At 42.3% G+C, this 20,477-nt stretch overlaps 1 protein-coding gene across 1 annotated transcript in view; it reads right to left on the reverse strand.

Moving 5' to 3' along the window:
- Window positions 1–727: 727 nt before the first annotated feature.
- SYNPR (synaptoporin) overlaps window positions 728–20,477 on the reverse strand; it is a 433,067-nt gene continuing 413,317 nt past the window's right edge. The window contains exons 5-6 of the mRNA XM_003410033.3: window positions 8,850–9,041; window positions 728–1,175 (exon numbers count right to left, since the gene is read on the reverse strand). Coding sequence (XP_003410081.1) covers window positions 918–1,175; window positions 8,850–9,041 — 450 coding nt within the window. The 3' untranslated portion in view covers window positions 728–917. The remainder of the gene's footprint in view (window positions 1,176–8,849; window positions 9,042–20,477) is intronic.

Here is a 20,477-nt window from a genome sequence, read left to right on the forward strand (position 1 = left end):
GACACCTGCATCTCCATTCTAAGAAAACAACACTCCATAAACACAACACAGTTACTGGGCCTTATTATTCATGCCCCACAGGATAAGCATCACAAATCACCATAGAACGTTATAAGAAGGTAAATATGTCATTAAGTAAATAGATTAAATATCGGGCAGTTACCACATACAACACTGAATGTCTATAAATAGGGAAAAAACTTGTTACCACGCATTCAGACTTGGGTAAAGCCAGAGAGACAAATTTGCAAAGTACACAAAGTATTCAATACATTTCTTTTAACGTTCATTTAACAAAGTCATGGTGCAAACAGGAAAATTTACTTAAGTACAGCTCAAATGTTCATTTTGTGAGAAAATGCTTATTCATGCGCTAAATCATATGAGCATTGATTCACCAAGTTAACAAAAAAAACCAAAAACACGGAACAATTTTCTGCAACTAATATTTACAGACTCGCGGTTCTATAGGGCCTAAAATTCAAAAATAATAATGCATGCACATTGTGACACACCAAACCATCTTATAGAAACCATTACAATTTCTTCCACATCAAAGTGCATAGGAAAACTCAATGCTATTTAATTCACTATGCATATTACGTACTAGAGACGTTAAGCTACAAAACACTTCTCCTATTTCAACGCACGTACAAAACGACCATAAAGCTACCTGTGTATGTAACAGGGTACTCTCCCAATTAGCCACCTATGACGAATAAAGTATCTGCTCACGCCATCTCGTTTCTAAGTACCATTTGTCATGACCCAGGCTGTTCTGCCTCAATGAGGACTACAGATCTCTAATTCACATTCAGCACCCTGTGCGTTAATAACTGATTTAAACTCTTAACAAATTCTGCCACTGAAACGGAGGGCGGAGCAGCACTCTCCGGAAGAATGCAAACACTGCTTGGTTAAATCTGATTGGTAAAGGAAGTGGGGCCACTGGGTTGTTGGCCAAACTCCTCAGAGGTTGGCCCCAAACTAGCCTGCTGGCTGTACCCACCGCTTGACCCATAGCTGTCTTGGTTGTAACCGCCTTGGTTATAGCTGCTCGAGTGCTTCTCCATTGAATCTGAGAGATATCTCTGTCCTGAAGAATGCCAGCCAGTCTCCTTGAATACAAACCATATGTTTCCAGCCCAGAGAATAAAGTTCAAGAATCCGAAGACCTGAAGGAGAATCAAAGCAAATGAGCTGACAGACTAAGACAGAAATCCAAGAAAAATCCCAATTTCAGAAAAATCCTTCACGATGCAAAAGTTTACTTTATAGCTCAATGTCGAGACCTCTTCCACTTTTCATTTGGAACCATCTGTTCATTTAGAATATCTGACCTTAACTGAGGGCTTACCACAGGTCAGGCTCTGCATGCAGGGCTTATGTGCCTCCATTCGCATAGTCCTAACAGTAGGTCTAAGAGGAAGGCGCTATTATTATACCCATATTAAAGATGTGGAGCCTGAGGTTCACCAAGGATGAGATGCTTGCCAAGGTCACATGACTTAGTAAATACTGGATCTGGAATTCAAACCTGTTCTGTCTGATTCCATAGCCTGGGCCCCTACCTAAGCTGTCAGTCCTTACTTCTCAGAATGACGTATTCTGCCTTTCGGTGGTACAGGCTTGAATATTTTTATTTTAATAATGGTGCATTGATTTTTAAAAAATTATTGGGTTAAAAATTATGTAACTTAAAGTTTTCCATTTTAATCACTTTTAAGTGTGCAGTTCTGTAGCATAAATTACCTTCACAATATTGTGCAACCATTTCATGATCTATCATTCACAATATTGTACAACCATCAACACTATCTATTTTCAAAGCTTTATCACACCAACCAGAAGTTTTGACCCATTAACCAATTTCTCCTCCCCAGTTTCTCCTCCCCGTAGCCCCTGTTAATTCTAACCTATTTCTGTCTCCATGAATTTGCCTATTGTAGATATTTTATGTGCCTCGTGTGTGCTTCTTTCACTCAGCATAATGTTTTCAGTTCATCCATGTCATAGCATGTGTCAGAACTTCATTCCTTTTTATGGCTGAATAATATTCCATTGTGTGGCTATATCACGTTTTGTTTATCCATTCATCTGTTGACGGACACTTGGGTTGTTTGTACCGTTGGCTCTTGTGAATAATGCTGCTATGGTGAGTTCTTAACCACTGCACCACCAGGGCTCCCTGTGAACACTGGTATGCAAGTGTCTGCCTGAGTCCTTGCTTTCAATTACCAATGCATTAATTTTTTTCTTTAAATAATTTTTATTGTACTTTAAGTGAAAGTTTACAAATCAAGTCAGTCTCTCACATATAAACTTATATATACCTTACTACATACTCCCATTTACTCTCTCCCTAATGAGTCAGCCCGTTCCCTCCTTCCAGTTTCTCCTTTCGTGACCGTTTTGTCAGTTTCTAACCCTCTCTACCCTCCCATATCCCCTCAGGACAGGAGATGCCAACACAGTCTCAAGTGTCCACCTGATACAAGTAGCTCACTCCTCATCACCATCTCTCTCCAACACATTGTCCAGTCCAATCCATGTCTGATGAGTTGTTTTCAGGAATGGTTCCTGTCCTGGGCCAACAGAAGTTTTGGGGACCATGACAGCTGAGATTCTTCTAGTCTCAGTCAGACCATTAAGTCTGGTCTTTTTATGAGAATTTGGGGTCTACATGCCACTGTTCTGTTCCCTCGGGGATTCTCTATTGTGCTCCCTGTCAGGGCAGTCATGGGTTGTGGCTGGGCACCATCTAGTTCTTCTGGTCTCAGGATGATGTAAGTCTCTAGTTCATGTGGCCCTTTCTGTCTCTTGGGCTCATAATTATCTTGTGACCTTGGTATTCTTCATTCTCCTTTGATCCAGGTGGGTTGAGACCAACTGATGCATCTTAGATGGCTGCTTGTTAGCATTTAAGACCCCAGATGCCACACTTCAAAGTGGGATCCAGAATGTTTTCTTAATAGAATTTATTTTGTCAGTTGACTTAGATGTCCCCTGAAGCTATAGTCCCCAAACATCTGCCCTTGCTCCACTGACCTTTGAAGCCTTTAGTTTATTCAGGAAACTTCTTTGCTTTTGGTCCAGTCCAGTCGAGCTGACCTTCCATGTATTGAGTGTTGTCCTTTCCCTTCACCTAAAGTAGTTCTTATCTACTAACTAATCAGTAAATAACCCTCTGCCACCCTCCTTCCTGCCCCTCTCTGGCAACCACAAAAGAATGTGTTCTTCTCAGTTTAAACTGTTTCTCAAGATCTTATATTAGTGGTCTTACACAATACTTGTCCTTTTGCATCTGACTAATTTCACTCAGCATAATGCCTTCCAGATTCCTCCGTGTTATGAAATGTTTCACAGATTCATCACTGTTCTTTATCGATGTGTAGTATTCCATTGTGTGAATATACCATAATTTATTTATCCATTCATCCGTTGGTGGACACCTTGGTTGCTTCTAGCTTTTGCTATTGTAAACAGTGCCCAATGCATTAATTTTTAAGGTGACCTCCTCCTTATGGCAAGATATACTACTTTTCCATTTATCGTAGTAATGCAAAGAAAGTCAATTTAAAGGAAAAGCATGAAGTAAGTGATGGTACAGGTGGTATGCAGATAAGGCAAGGTGAGCCAGGAGCAGGCCCAAGCATGGTAGAGTCCGTCCAGGTGACTTCTCAATAGTTGCACTTTCTGTCCCCTTTCTCACCCAGAGGTGTCAGATGCTGAGACCAGACAGTAAGTGAGGTGTAAGTTGCAGAGAGGTATGAAAGGTTTTCTCACGAACTGGGTGTGAGACTTTCCAGTGGAAATTCCTCTCCAGAAGGAAGGTGACGAGTCAGAGGAGTAGGGTTGTTACCTCCTCCCAGGACCTAAGTGTTTGAAGCAGAACTGTGTGCTGCTGAGAGAGGTGCCAGTCAGGAGTCCTCGTCACCTGGGCTCACTCTGCAGCTTTTTCCCAGGCAGGCCATTGGCAATCTGTTTGACAAACAGCCCCCTTACTGGAGACGGAGTTCCTGGGTGTCATGAATGGTTAAGCACTTGGCTACTAACTGAAAAGCTGGCGGTTCAAGTCCGTTCAGAGGTGCCTCGGGAGATAGGCCTGGTGATCTGCTTCCCAGAGGTCGCAGCCATGAAAACACCATGAAGCACAGCTCTACTCCACACACATGGGTTCACCGTGAGTCAGAGCTGACTCTGTGGCAACCATTTTGTTGTTGTTTTATTGAAGACAAGCACAACAGCATGGTGCAAGGCTATGATGACACTGAAGTCTGTTTAGTGACTGCTCTAGCACAGCATTCACTAACCAAAATGGACTTAGGCAGCGGCCGCAGCTCTGGAAGCTACTTGCTAGGCCAAAAGTAATCCCTTGGTTGCGGGATGGGGAGGTGGCTCAAGGTGTTCCCAGGGACGGGCTGGCGTGGCCAAGGAGGTGGAAGGCCCTTGGGGGCTCGGAGCAGGTTGATTTCCATATTTTAGCAGCAGGCGGGCCAAGGTGCACGGGCTGAACGTCAGCTTTGGAGTATGTCCATGGTTTAGAACCAGAGTAGCCTGGGCTCTGCACTTTCTTTCTCTACAACTGGGACAAGGCCTTTCTTTACCTCCAACCTCAGTTGCTTTTTTTTTTTTCCTTATATGGAATGAGGGTGGTAATTTCTACCTTGGGGTATTGAGGTTTAGAGATAATGTGTGTAAAGAAATTAACTGTGTTGGACACACGGTGCTCAATAAATAGTACCTATGTGCTGAACCATTTCCTAGAATAGTTCCGTGCGCCCTATTTATTCAGTTGCTGTTGCTGCAGCTGCACGGAAGTTGGCTTTGACACTGAGGCCATTTTCCTGGGAGATGTCAACAGCAAAAAGAGAATATCTAGGTCTACCTGGTCTGACGAGAGACCGGCTTACCTAGACCTTCCTCTCTCCCTCCCTCCCACCCCTCTTCTTTCTCTCCTATCCCACCTTCTTTCCTTCCTTTAGCACTTACTGACGGACAGCCTATTTTGGGCTATCCTCTAGGCCACCTGCTGAGAGAGATAAGAAAGATAAATAAGGCACCGATAGAGTACAGCTGCTTGATCAAAATGAATGAGGTAATCCCTGGGATTCACATACAGGATCATCTAACAATGTGCACAGTCACTTGTATATTTTCTATCAAAGGAGAGATCTTGATTGAATTGTACTTCTGTGAGTACATGTCAATGGATGAATAGAAAAATAATCAAGGCATCTTCCCAGATAAGAAGGCTCTGCCCAGCACTCTAATTTTATCTGGTCTCATAACCCTTGTTCTGTCTCCTTTCCTGCTGCTCCTTAGTTTTTTGCCAAGGAATGCCTGAGAAGAACCGAGAACTCAGGGAGATGTAACTGAAGAGTAAGAACATGAAGAAGGCATTCCCACAGGCACATTGAAGGAGCACCGACTTCCTAGCCCAGAGCAATCACAGATCTCTTTCTTGGCTGCCACATTTTAGGGACTCACAGGTCCTTGCGTCGTTTCTCGCCATTCTGTTGCAACTGAAATCGGGGTATGGATTTTGATTCAAGCTCAGATGTGTGGACAGCAGAAAGACAGATTGTGTACAGCCTGAGTAAGGGTGGGGAGACAGAATCTAGATTGTCCAAAAGGATGTATCAGGATTGCCTGGGGGTCCAGATGGACAAGCAGGAATACAGACTATGGAGAGAATGGCTATGCTCAGTGAACCCTGGAAGAAAAATGAAGAGATTGAGAAAAATTCTTTTTTCCTTTTTTTTCTTTCCTCTTTGGACTCAAATCCTGTATGACTTTAAGGAAATGGATGCATTTCAATTGCAGCTACAGGTGATGCCTTTTGAGCATTTGGGTCCCACGCTAAGGATTTCTCATGACTGAGCTTCAACAGTCTTGTGAGGTCTGGTCTGTAATTAACCCCATTTTTCAGATGATGACACTAGGCTTAGACAGCTTAATTAATTCTCCCCCCCGCAAAAAGACACCTCAAATCTGTTGCTGTTGAGTTGATTCCAACTCATAGCGATCCTACAGAATAGAGTAGACCTGCCCCATAGGGTTTCCAAGGAGCAGCTGATGGATTCGAACTGCAGACGTTTTAGTTAGCAGCCAAATGCTTAAACACTGGCTCTACAAGGGCTCCAATTAATTTCCCCAAGTTCAGTTAATTTTTGAGTGGTGGAGCCAGGATTCAAATCCTGACCGCCTGATCTTGAACTGTGCCCATAACCATTTGGAGTGGCAGCAGCTTTAGGAGAGGGTGACTCCAGTTCTGGCATTGCTCTAACTACTTGGGAAACCCTATGAACGTCCTTTAGTCCCAGCTCCCTGCAGCTCTAATCCCTGGATAACTTACTTACCTTTGAGTGTTACTGTGAGATTACAGATGCCAACGTGTTTGAAGAAAGTACATTTGTTATCCAGGTGGAAAATATCATGATTACTGCCTGGACCATTTACTTGTAGAGGTCACCTACTGTGGTGCTTGTCTGGTTTCTTCTCTGAAACCTATGCTTGCCCATTAGGAAGGCTCCTGTAAGTCCCAATTCTACCGCACGGTCCTTCCCTTCACTCCCAACCATGCCTGATGACACCAAGATGCAAAGGTGGTCCAAAATGGGCTAATGAGATTCGTGTTACCAGAAATTTGGCATTGGGCCTGAGTGATTATTTCAGTCCAAGTTGTTTGTCTAAAAAGAAATATAAACTCAGAAAACATAGGGTGGCTATCTTCTGCTGTGTGTACAGGAAAGAGAGATAAAATTCCATCAGCAAAGAGAGGATAATGTAACAGTCATGCGGAAGGGACAGAGACGAGGGCTGGAGGATGAGAACAGCCCAATTTCCTGACAGTCTTCCAGTTCCTGGTCCTGGGTCCTGCCCATGGGTTTCCTGTCTATCTTCCAATTATTTCCTTTTTTTTTTTTTTCTTTTGCATAGGCTAGCTCATTATAATTTTTAAAGCCAAATGAGATTTTAAGGGAAGAAATTGTTGTGTTTTGGCTGATTTATATCCGCTTCCCTTCCTTTTTGTCCTGGAACTTGACTTCCTTTTCAGAGCTATGTTGCCGTCGAGTGGCCTGAGTCTATTTTGGAACTTGGAATCTTGATTACAGTAATACAAGATTGGATAAAACTTCCTACTAACAGCAACGTGAAGAGACCACATTCTTTGGTGTCTCACATTAAGACCTCTGGTCCTGCTAGCGCCTGCCATTTTTAGAGTCTGTTCCTTCCAGTCTCATCAGTTTTGTGAGTGACTTGATATCTTTCAAAGACTTTTTTCTTTCCCTAATGAAATGAAGTTAGTCACAGTCAGTTTCTATTACTTGCAGCCAAAACAGTCTAACATATACAGAAATTGGTACTAGAAGTGGGGTGCAAAGAGCAAACTTTCAGGAATTGAGGGTTGTTTTCAACTTCACTCCAGTTTGAGTTCAGTTTTCTGTCACTAGGAACCTGAAGGGTGTTAACTGACACGGATCCATAACTAAAACACCACTGACCTGTCCTTTCACAGACGTCATATTATTTGGTTTTGGTCCATTCCTCTTTTTGGTTTTAAGAGACATGTTACATCATTTCTTATTCAAAATTCCAACCTCCTAGTTGAAAACTCATTAGAGACCTCGGAAGTGCTAATAAAGGGTCCATGTAGGATGTGACAATTTATTAGGAGATTCATTTTTAAACTTACGAACGCATCAAGTGATTTTATCTTTGTTCTAGATTTGAGATGAGGGTTACAACAACTTTAATTAAACACTGCCTATAAGCCAACTGCAGAAGCAAGAGTATACATGCTAACGTACACCTCAAAGTCTTTATCTATAGGTGTGGCCAGCAGTAAATGAAAATGATTCTGAGGTCTACCACACGAGTTATTTCCATGGTTACTATCTCACCAAGGCAAGATCCTTGGTCCTATCATCAGGAGCGCTTTAGCCACCCTTCCCCCTTCTTAAATGCCTCTCAAATTGAATTCCAGAAAGCCAAAGAAACGTTAGTTAATCCTGAAGCAAGGATAACCATTTTCAGGGCCTGCTGTAGGGTGTTGTTTCTTCAGCAAAGGCGGCTGAGCCTTCCATCCTTCAATAACTGCTGCTTTTTCTTTGCTGCTGTTAAAGCTTATGTCTTCCTGACACACAGCTTCTCTCTTTGGAATAACACAGATTCTTACATGTGTAGAATAAGAATCCAGTTCAGCATCCCTGCTAACAGTCAGGTTTTCCATCTTCCCGTAAGAGCTACACGCTTGACAATAATATTCGACTTTGTTCAACTAATACAGTTTGGCTTTTCCAAAATTATCAAGCAACTAAACCAGAAGCATAGAGAAGATAAAAACAGACCTCCATAACTATTAGAAGTACTGTTTCATACCATGCATTTCCTCCTGCACCCTACTAGGTCTGCATGTTTTTCTCCAGATAACCAACTAGGTGTATTCTAACCATGTGTGGTTTGAACAATATTTTCTTCCCAGGAAACCTCTAAGCCATCAAATATTCCTTTTAACTTCTGGCAGGCTTCAGCCTTGAAGTTCAGATTTCATATCTGCTCCTGGCTTCAAATTTTGACTTGACTGTCTTCTAAGCAGCAGCTGCTAATACCTGCTGGGTTCTTATTAAGAACTCCGTACTTGGTGGCATTAAAGTCTATGGATTCTGACAATAGCAAACCGGAAGGCCACAGGATCATCTTAGTGCATGGAGTGAAATATCAGGTTTTTGACTGGCCTAGTTTTAGAGGAGAAATTCCCCAGACAACTCCTGAGATGTTTTTCTTACTCATTTGACTGGTAAACAAAGGCCTGGGTGGTAAAGCATGGATGAGAACATACTCACCACGGACGTGTTTAAGCTGGACATAACAGGGCTGTGGACAGCCATGCACTTGTTGGACGTCTGTTTGCAAGCTGACATCAGTAACAACACTTCCTTGGGATCCGTTGCGACTTTGACATCAGACAGTCCTTTCGCCCAAGCCGATGAGCCCACCAACCACAAGAATGAAAAGACTACGGTAATAATGAAGTCCTATAGAAACAAACAGACAAAACATGGGAGAAAATGTGAATTCTAGACACAAGTCAATTAGTTTTATGCAAATATAGGTTTGCGTTTTGAGAAATTCCAAAATACTAGTGGCACAGTGGTTAAGAACTGGCTGCTAACCAAAAGGTTAGCAGTTCAAATCCACCAGCCACTCCTTGGAAACCCTATGGGGCCGTTCTACTCTGTCCTGTAGGGTGGCTATGAGTCGGAACTGACACGACGGTACCTGACAACAAGAACACGTTAAAAGCAAATAAAAGAAAGTTTTATAGTATTATGTATATATACATATATATACACACATCCTTGGGTGGTGCAAATGATTAGCGCATTCAGCTGTTAACCGAAAGGTTAGGAGTTTGAGTCTACTCAGAGGCATCTCGGAAGAAAGCCCTGGCAATCGACTTCTAAAAAATCAGCCATTGAGAACCCTAGGGAGTACAGTTCTACTCCGACATGGGTCCACTAGGTTAACTCAATGGCAACTGGATATATACATATATGTATGTGTGTATATTCACGTGTGTATACATATATATAAAATAAATAATAGACATACTTACTGAGCGATTACTATGTCCCAGGCTTGATGCTAAGTACTTTATAACTATAGTCTCATTGTTCCTACAACATCCGTGTAAGAAAGTTATCATTGTCCTATTTTCAGATGACAAAACTAAGACAGAGATGGTCAAACACCTTGTCTGAGATTCCAGACAACCAGTGATGGAGTCAGATTCCAATCCAGTCATCCTGAGTACTGACTACCATGCTATGGTGATTTCAAAAGGTTAGAGAGATTTGCAGATTGTTAACAGCTCCTGGATTGCAATATTCATTTATTCACTTATTTAACAAACCCATGAGTTGTCTATTATATGCTTGGGACTGGGTTAAGTGGAAGACAATACAGCCACTCTTGCTTATCAACTATCTTGTTATCTGACATTTTGCATTTACAACAATAGTAAAAAGTCTATTATCTGAATATTTTGTGCATTAATGACATACATCTAGCAGTAACAGATGCCAAGGTGCGAGATGAGTAATGCTAGCTGTGATGGTTAAGGTTATGTGTCAGCTTGGCTGGACCATGATTCTCAGTGGCTTGGCAGTTATGTAACGATGCAATTTGGCAGTTATGTAATGATATAACCATCTTCCATTTTGTGATCTGATGTAGTCATTCTCCATTTTAACATTATACCAATTTTCACATAACGACCTCGTCTTTGAAAACTAACCATGTTGGTAAGTTAGGAGTGGGTGTAATAGCTACAATGTTTCGAGTGCCTACTAAGGGCCAGAGCTTTTCTATAAAGTTATCCTTACAATAATCTTGTTAGACTGTATTTTTAAAATGAGGAAACTAAGACTCAGAGATATAAGGTAACACATTAGAAGTGGCAAAGCCAGGATTCAAATCCAAATTTGTCTGATTCTGAAAAGCACCTGACATGAAGGCAGGTGGCGCAGTGGTTAAGCTCTTGGCTGCTAACCAAAACATCAGTGGTTCAAATCCCCCAGCCACTCCAAAGGGGAAAAGACCTAGTGATCTGCTCCAGTAAAGATTACAGCTTAGAAAGCCCATGGGGCAATTCTATGTTGTCATATAGGGTCACTATGAGTCAGAATCAATGGCATGTTTGCAGAAGAAAGAAGCTTCTTTATTATTATCAAACAAAAGCTGAATGATATAAGGGGAACCAAACATTTTAGAGAAACATCTCCAAACTCCTGACAATGGAGGCTATTTCTCATGTCCTCTCTCATGACTCAGAGGGGGTGACACTGTGCAAAATATAATCAGATCATGTTCTAATACAGCAGGACAATTTTTTGGAATTATTATATTTACATTTAACTACTTTAAAAACACCATGTGCTGCTTACCTAAAATAATAAAAACACTGATCTGGAAAGGAAAGTAGTATATTTGATAACCAGAAGAAATAGCATTTGCTTTTATTCTAAGCAATACAGTCCTCAAGTAGAAAACCTGGCATGTATTTCTTTCCAACCCAGAGGCATGGCGCCTCATGTCTTGCCTTGGTTAGCCTCTTCATTGAGGGCCATGAACCACACTGAAGAACCTTATACCCTGAGGAGGTTGTTGTGATTGACGCTCGTTAGCTGTGGCCTTTGTGGAGAAAGTTCTGGGGGTCTTACTACTAAGAGTGGTTGAGTCTTCTGAGCAACTGCCCTCTCTTCATGCAGAGGTTGTTGTGAATTATTTAACTCATTAATTTACCTTTTGTGTTGGCTCTAGAAAATGTAGGGCGAATGCGTGTCTCACCCATAGGGATTTTTATGGCATGAGTCTTCTAACACTGGAGTTCCTGGGTGGTGCAAATGGTTAACGTGCTCACTGCTCACTGAAAGGATGGTGGTGTGAGTTCACCCAAAAACTCCTCGGAAGAAAGGCCTGGCCACCTACTTCTGAAAATCAGCCACTGAAAACCCTATGAAGCACAGTTCTACTCTGACACACATGGATTGCCATGAGGTGGAGTTGACTCCAACTGGAAAAATGTAACCCTATTCCTGTGTTTTTATCCCTATCCTTGTTTTCCCTTTTTCTTTCCTGCTAGTTCTAATTAATTGTATCTTAAATCCCATACATCCTTGTAAGCCATTGTAAGTCCTTTCTGGAACGAGGGGGGATATAAACCAACAAGCAAACAAATACAACATCAATAAATCTACAGCTATTTCAACATCAATAAAAATGTTAGGAATAAAGAAACTCAAGTCTTGGAAGTGATAGGGTTTGAATTAGAAATTCGAGGAATGGGTACAAATAAATAAGCCAGCTTGACAGTGTCGAGTCACAGCTTTCTGTTCATGTTCAGTCCTGTGACTTATGATTTCATTCAAATATTTTTTTGAGTAATGTGCCAGGTATTGAACAAAGTCTTACAGGGGGACAAAACAAATGCAAACTAGGGACACCACTCTCTTGATATTACATATTTGTTAGGAGTCACAGATATCCTACAATTCCAACTATGACATAATGACTGTCATTATTTACAAAACCAAAACCAAACCCGTCGCCACTGAGTTGATTCTGACTCATAGCGACCCTACAGGGCAGAGGAGAACTGCCACAGGGTTTCTAAGAACCAGCTGTTGGATTTGAACTGCTGGCCTTTTGGTTAGCAGCCTGAGCTGTTAATTACTTCATAGGCTCCTCATCACTTACAGTGATCATAATTAGATGCAGAAGCATTTAAGAAAATAACAGAGTCATATGAAGATCTTTCGCTTGGAAATGGAGAAAATCCCGTCAAAACATTTAGGTTGATCTGTTAAATGATTCTGTGGTGAAGGAAGCCCTGGTTGCGAAGTGGTTAAGAGCTCAGGCTGCTAACCAAACGGCCAGCAGTTCGAATCCACTAGCTGCTCCTTGGAAACTCTGTGGGGCAGTTCTCTGTCCTATAAGGCTGCTATGCGTCGTAATCGACTCAACAGCACACAACAACAATAGCAATAATAATAACACCCAACATTTATTGAGCACTTATTATGTGCCAGGAGTCCCTGCATTGTGTCAATGGTTAACACACTTGGCTGCTAACTGAAAGGTTGGAGTTTGGAGTCCACCCTGAGGAGCCTTGGAAGAAAGGTCTGGGTATCCACTGCTGAAAAATCACCCATGAAAACCCTATGGAGCACAGTTCTACTCTTTAACATGGGGGGTCATCATGAGTTGGAACTGACTCAACGGCAATGGTTTGGGTTCGGTTATTGTTCAGGTATTGTTCCAAGTTTACATGTATTAACTCATTTAATCCTCACAGCAATCCTGTGAAATATCTGCTAAATTTCTTACCATTTTACAGATGAGGAAACTGAAGCCCAGAGAGGTTAAATTGCTCAAAGTCATTTGTCAACGAAGTAGCCAGGATTCTAAGCTTGGCAGTCTGTCTCCACAGCCTGTGTACCTGCCCTTCTATACTGCCTGTCATGGCTGCCTAGTGGAATGCTGATCTTCCTATTTAAAACAAGTTCACAGGAAAATGAAAAGATATTATATTTGAAGCCCTAAAAAAAAAATTATATTTGATATTATATTATATTTGAAGCCCTACTGAATTTAAATATGAAAAATAGTGCAGAAACATTTTCCATAAACAAACTTCATAATTAAAATCAAGGACCTATGTCCTTAGAGTGAATATGGTGTTTTTTGGAAGCTGATCCAATATTTTATGCCCTAGTTGTTTTTGCTGCTGCCTGCCATCCGGCTGGCTTCTGACTCATGGAGACCCCATGTACAAGGGGATCAGACCGTCATGATCCATAGGGCTTTCATTGACTGAATTTCAGAAGTAGATCACCAGGCCTCTCTTCCTAGTCTTTCTCAGTCTGGAAGCTCTGCTGAAACCTGTTCAGCATCCCAGCAGCATGCCTGTAAAGAGGGCATCAGTATATTGTACTAGGGTATCTCTTATCTGAGTTAAAATCTCAAACTCTCATCTGACAGACCTGGGTTTGAACTCTGGCTCTGCTGCTTACTAGTTGTGTGGTCTTGGGCAATTTCCTGCACCGTGTGAAGCCTCAGTTTACTTCTCTCTAAAGTGGGATAATAACAGTATTTGCCTTACAGGAAGGTGGTGAGGATAACACAAATACAATGCTTAGCACAATTCCTAGCCAACAGTAACTGGCCAATACCTGTAATAAGCAACAATAACCACTGCACCACCAGGGCCTCATTTTGCCCATAGAATCCTTCAATATGGCAACTCGAGGCTTGAATTTTTTCTTCAGTTCTTTTGGCTTGAAAAATGCCAAGCGTGTTCCTCCCTTTTGGTTTTCTGTCTCCAAGTCTTTGCACATTTCATTATAATGCTTTACTTTGTCTTCCTGAGCTGCCCTTTGAAATCTTCTGTTCAGCTCTTTTACTTCATAATTTTTTTGATTCACTTTATCTACTCTGCATTCAAGAGCAAGTTTCAGAGTCCCTTCTGACATTCATTTTGGTCTTTTGTTTCTTTCTGTCTTTTTAATGACCCTTTTTTTTCTTACTTTCTTCATGTGTGATGTCCTTGATGTCATCCCACAATTCATCTGGTCTTCTGTCATTAGTATTCAATGCATCAAATCTATTCTTGAGATGGTCTCTAAATTCATCTGGGATATACTCAAGGTCATATTTTGGCTCTTATGGACTTGTTTTAATTGTCTTCAGTTTCAACTTGAACTTGCATATGAGCAATTGATGGTCTGTTCCGCAGTCCATCACTGGCCGTGTTCTGACTGATATGGAGCTTCTCTGTTGTCTCGTTCCATCAAAGAAAGGTGATCCAACAGAATGCAGAAATTATTGAACAGTATCATTAATATCACACACAAGTAAAATTTTGCCGAAGATAATTCAAAAATAGTTCCAGCAGTATATCAACAGGGAACTGCCAGAGATCCAAAAAGCTGGACTCAGAACAGGATGTGGAACTAGGAGTATCATTGCTAATGTCAGATGGATCTTGGGTGAAAGCAGAGAATTCCAGAAAGATGTTTACCTGTATTTTATTGACTATGCAAAGTCATTTGATTGTGTGGATCATAGAAAGTTACAGATAACGTCGCGGAGAATGGGAATTCCAGAACACTTAATCGTGCTTATGCAGAACCTGTATGCAGACCCAGAGACAGTCGTTCAAATGGAACAAGGGGATACTGTGTGGTTTAAAATCATAAAAGGTGCGAGGCCAGGTAGTATTCTTTCTCCATACCTATTCAATCTGTACGCTGAGCAAATAATTCGAGAAGCTGGACAATACGAAGAAGAACGTGACATCAGTATTGGTGGAAGATTCATTAACAATCTGCAATATGCAGATGACACAATCTTGTTTGCTGAAAGTGAAGATGACTTGAGGCACTTTCTGATGAAGATCAAAGACCACAGTCTTCACTATGGATTACACCTCAACAAGAAGAAAACAAAAATCCTCACAACTGGACTAATACACAACTTATGATAAACAGAGAAAAGATTGAAGTTGTCAAGGATTTCATTTTACTTGGATCTATAATCAACGTCCACAGAAGCAGCAGTTAAGAAGTCAAACTATGTATTGTATTGGGCAAATCTGCTGCAAAAGACCTTCTTAAAGTGTTAAAAAGCAAAGATGTCATTTTTAGGACTGAGATGTGCCTGAGCCAAGCCATGGTATTTTCAGTCACCTCAAATGCATGTGAAAGGTGGACAACGAATAAGGAAGACCGAAGAAGTATTGGTGCCGTTGAATTATGGTGCTGGTGAAGAATATTTAACGTACCATGGGCTGCCAGAAGAGCAAACAAATCTGTCTTGGAAGAAGTACAGCCAGAATGCTTGTTAAACCTGAGACTGGCAAGACTTCATCTCACATGCTTTGGACACGTTATCAGGAGAGATCAATACCTGGAGAAGGGCATCATGCTTGGTAAAGTAGAGGGTCAGCAAAATAGAGGAAGGCCATTAATGAGATGGACTGACAGTGGCTGCAACCATGGGCTCAAATATAGCAACAATTATGAAGATGGGGCAAGACTGGGCAGTGTTTCATTCTGTGGTACACAGGGTCACCGTGAGTTGGAAATGACTTGACGGCACCTAACAACAACAACAACAACAATATAACATTGCACAAGAATTTACCAAATGGTACTGGTAGAATAATAGATTCTTTTGTTGTATATAAGCTTGTGTATTTTTAACATATTTTATAATAAGACTAAATAAAAACTGTATGGCAATATGATCAAGGCACTGATTAATCGTACCAATGGCTATCCCAGACAGAACACCTTTAGATGGCCTTATTTGTCTTAATAGCAGCACCAGGATTTATAAATGGACCAAATAATAGATGTCTTTAGGATTGAGAGTTTTTGCATCCGAGAGTTTCAAGCCAGGTTTTCTATAACTAAGCAAAGTGTAAAACTGAGGAAACTATGCCAAAAATTCTAGCCAAAGAATATATTAGTCTGAATGTTTTAATTTTGGGCTTCAGTATAAGCCCGAGTTTGAGGCTGCCTTGCTGAGATAGAGACTTGGAGCCAAATGCCCTGACTCCAATTTCCCCCCACCCTCCAACCTCCTGCTGAGGATTCTCATTGGCTAAAACAACCGGAAGCCAGATGGCAGGGAGGCCACCGATCGGATCCATGCTGGTCACCTCCTGGGGCACAGAGCATGGTGGAGGAGGGCAGAGAGTGAATCAGAAACTGTCCCAAACCAACTAGTTGTTGACTTAGGACAACATTTACTGTGAACTTCCTGTATGTAAGGCACACTGCTAAGCACCTCCTGACTTCACTCACCAACCTTATGGCATAGACACATAAGCCCCATTTTTTGAGGAAATAGAGGTATAAAAAAATCCAGTTGCTGTTGAATCGACTCTGAGCTGTGGCAACCCCATGTGTGTCAGAGAAGAGCTGTGCTCCGTAGGCTTTTCAGTGGCTGATTTTTCAGAAACGAATCATCAGGCCTTTCTCCTGAGGTGCCTCAGGGTGGACTGGACTTGCCAGCCTTTCAGTTAGCAGCTAAATGCTTTAACCTGCACGGCCCAGGGACTCCAGCTGAGGAATAGGCAGGTTAAGTATTTCCCCTCTCATGAATGCCTGGCTTGACTACTGCTGCATACCATGTAGTTTCCTGAAAATTTGGAGAGAAGATACCATTTTGTGTATTTTATGTTCTCCAAATTGTGCTTTCACAATTGTGGCCTATGTGGTCCCCATAAAACCCCTATATCCCAGATGAAGAAACTATGGCCAACAGAGGTAAGTGATTTGTCCGTGGTTCATTAAGTGGTTTATAAAGTGTGCTCTGAGCATCGCCCTCTTTCTGTACCTAAAGAACTTTGACACACAGTCTGGTCGGGTTTCTGCAACATATTTTAAGTATCTGTTCAGTGAGCCAAAAAAACAGCTCACTCTGAGGGAGCAGCTGGTAGGGTGGTTTGTTTCCACGTAGTTTGTAGGGTATGCTTCAGCTTCCAGGAACCCCAGCATGAAGCTGCGAATCAGGGAACACAGAGGTCTAACAACAAGATGGCAGCTCAACTGGGGATAGAACTTTGGACTCGCTTTGGAAGGGCGAAGAGCTAAGCGTGGGTGGATGAAGCAATGATCTGCCTACTCCTGAGTCTGTTTCCTCTGAAGCACTAATAATAATGACTTCTGACTTTGGGAGAGTGCCCACTGTTTTCAACACACGGCTGCAGATTGATCTCATTGTTATTTGATCTTCACAACAACTAAGAGAGGGTGAAGATAATTATACCGGTTTTACAGATGAGGAAATTAGATGCAGGGAATTTAAGTGATGTGTCCAAGTTATCACACAGAGATGAGATTTGAATTCAGGACACCAGGCTTCATGTTCAGTGAGCCTAGGTTATTCTGCGGTTTGGGTCACCTACCATGGTGGGAACCCAGACATAGCAATAGGTAACATTGAACTACACAGAGAGAAAGGCATTTTCTATCACAATTCTCTTTCAACCTGAATAGTGAAGGAGAAAGTCTCAGTTGGGCATTAATCTGTCTCCAACACCTGTTTAAAAATGACCAACTAGCTGCTGCAAGTCATGACGGCCCTGTGTGTGACAAGCAGAACTGGGCTCCATAGTGTTTTCAATGGCTGACCTTTTTTCTGAGGTGCCTCTAGGTGGACTTGAACCTCCAACCATTCAGTTAGCAGTCAAGACCCTTGACATTTTCATTACTCAGGGGCTCCAACACCTATTTAAAAAGTGCTAATCTCTCTCCTTATATCAAAAAATGTCCCATCTTGTAAAAAGACCAGACTTAATGGTCCTACTGAGACTAGAAGGACTCCAGAGGTCATGGTCCCCAGACCTCCTGTTAGCCCAAGACAGGAACCACTCCCAAAGCCAACTCCTCAGACAGGAATTGGACTGGACTATGGGATAGAAAATGATACTGGTGTTGAGTGAGCTTCTTGGATCAAGTAGACACATGAGACTATGTGGGCAGCTCCTGTCTGGAGGAGAGATGAGAGGGCAGAGCGGGTCAGAAGCTGGCCGAATGGACACGAAAATAGAGAGTAGAGGGAAGGAGTGTGCTGTCTCATTAGAGGGAGAGCAACTAGGAGTATATAGCAAGGTGTATATAAGTTTTTGTATGAGAGACTGACTTGGTTTGTAAACTTTCATTTAAAGCACAATTAATATAAAAAAAAAAAAAAGTTGTCCCAGGCTCAGAGCCCTCAGACAAGCAGTGACATACATCGAGGTGAAGTTTAATAGCACTATTTCTTTCCCTTTGGTTCATTCCTATGAATTATGTCTTTTGATTACATCAAATTAATGCTGGGCTTCTGGATCCAAGGGCAGTACAGGGTTTGCTTAAAACATAATTTTATTTAAGTTTAAAAAGTAATTTATTTTTAAGAACTATATTAAATAACTGGTAGCCAGGTGATAGGAGCAGGGTGGAGAAACCTGCAGTTTGGGAAGGACTGTGTGGTGCCGTTCTGGGACAGGAACACGGAGGTTCTATTACTGTGCTGTCTGATAGAAATAGGATACGAGCCGCAGATGCAAGCCACATGTGTGATTTTATGTTTCATAGTAGCCACGTTGAACAAGAGCAAAAAGAACCTAGCAAAATGAATTATAATACTATTTTATCTAACCCAATGTATAATAATATATACCATAAAAATTATTAATATTTTACTTTTTCCCTTTTTTGTACTAAGTCTTTGAAACTGGGTATGTGTTTTATACCTACAGCACACCTTCACTGGGACCAAGCCACATTCAAGTGCTCAGCAGCCACATGTCACTAGTGTTGCCCTCCTGGCTGGTGCAGCTCTAACCCCCATTAACAGTGGGAGCACATTTATTGACTCTGTCAAGCAAGAGTGATGCCCCTTCTGGTTCGGGTCATTGACATCACAATTTCTCTTGGTAATTAGTCTTCCCTCAGCTTAGCTTTCACAAGGCTTAGGCCTCTCATCCCTCTGGCCTGCAGGATTCCACATTGGGTTGATACGGTTGCCCAAGCCATTGCCTCAGTGGTCTGGTGGAGGTCTGAAGGCAGAGCAGCATGACCAAAGGGAGGCTTGGTTTTCTGGACTGGCAGCCCAAAGAAGGAGCTAGCCCACAGGGGCAGCCCCAGCACGTGGGAACTGCGTTTAGGGCAGGTGTAGGGGAAAGCCTGGCTGGATGTCTCTGGGCAGGATAGTGGCTGGTTAAATGGGATGAAATATGCTGTCTTCTTGTTTGTAGAGCTGGCTATTGTGATCAAAGGAGGGGAGGATGACAAAGGGGAAGGGCAGGAGGAGAAGGGGAAGGAACAAGAAGAGAAGGGGAAGGAACAGGAGGAGGGGAAGGAACAGGAGGAGGAGGGGGAGGAACAAGAGGAGGAGGGGGAGGAACAAGAGGAGGAGGGGGAGGAACAAGAGGAGGAGGGAGAGGAGCAGGAGAAAAGGAAGAGAGAGGACAGAGAGGAAGAAGAAGAGGAGGGAGAGGAGAAGAGAGAGGGGAGGACAAAGTGGAGGAGGGGGATGAGGAAGAGGGAGGAAGGGTGGAGGAGTGATGTGAGGAGAGGGGGGGAAGAAGCAGGAAGGAGGCAGAAGTGGAGCAGGAGGAGAAGACATTGAGGGCAGGAAGAGGCAAAAAGAGGAATACAGGTTCCAGAAGGCTCATTGCTATCAGACACTTTTAATGTACCAGGTCCGGTGCTCAATGTTTTATATGCACTGTTTCATTTTACCTTTACAACTCCATGAGGCAGACTTTACTATTACTTTATGGCTAAGGAAACTGAAATCCAGTTTCTCAAGGCAAATAAAGTGAATTTATACCAGGTTTGGAGTTTTCAGTTCCTCTCTTCCTTATATAAGGAGCCCTGGTGATGCGATGGCTAATCACTTAGCTGCGAACGGAAAGGTCAGAAGTTCGAACCCACCAAGAGGCACGGTAGGAGAAAAGACCTGGCCATCTGCTTCTGTAAAGATTACAGCCTAGGAAACCCTATGGGGCAGTTCAACACTGTCCTATAGAGTCGCTATGAGTCAGAATTGACTTGAAGACACCCAACAACAACTTCCTGATGTTGACTGTGCTTGGACACATCCCACTGATCCCCTAAACTTTACACAAACCCCCTGGGTGAGCTCCAGTCTCCATGGGAAGTCAGAATCCAGAGAATAGGCTTCTGTTTCGAATGTGCAAAGGAAATCTGCCTGGAGTAAGGGAGCTCCAGCCACCATCCTCACTAGAGTAAAAAGTTGAGGTAGAAACACTCTTTAATCATAGCCAAACAGCTGGCTCCATGGAGATTTGGACGTGAGTTACCGTCCTTACATTTGGAGGAGAATGCCCTACCCTGTCTGCTCTTATCTTGCAGCCAATAAGCCAAGAGGCCATGGACTTCTGCTGCTTC

This window comes from Loxodonta africana, chromosome 22 (assembly GCF_030014295.1).
Source record: "Loxodonta africana isolate mLoxAfr1 chromosome 22, mLoxAfr1.hap2, whole genome shotgun sequence".
Classification (NCBI taxonomy): Eukaryota; Metazoa; Chordata; class Mammalia; order Proboscidea; family Elephantidae; genus Loxodonta; species Loxodonta africana.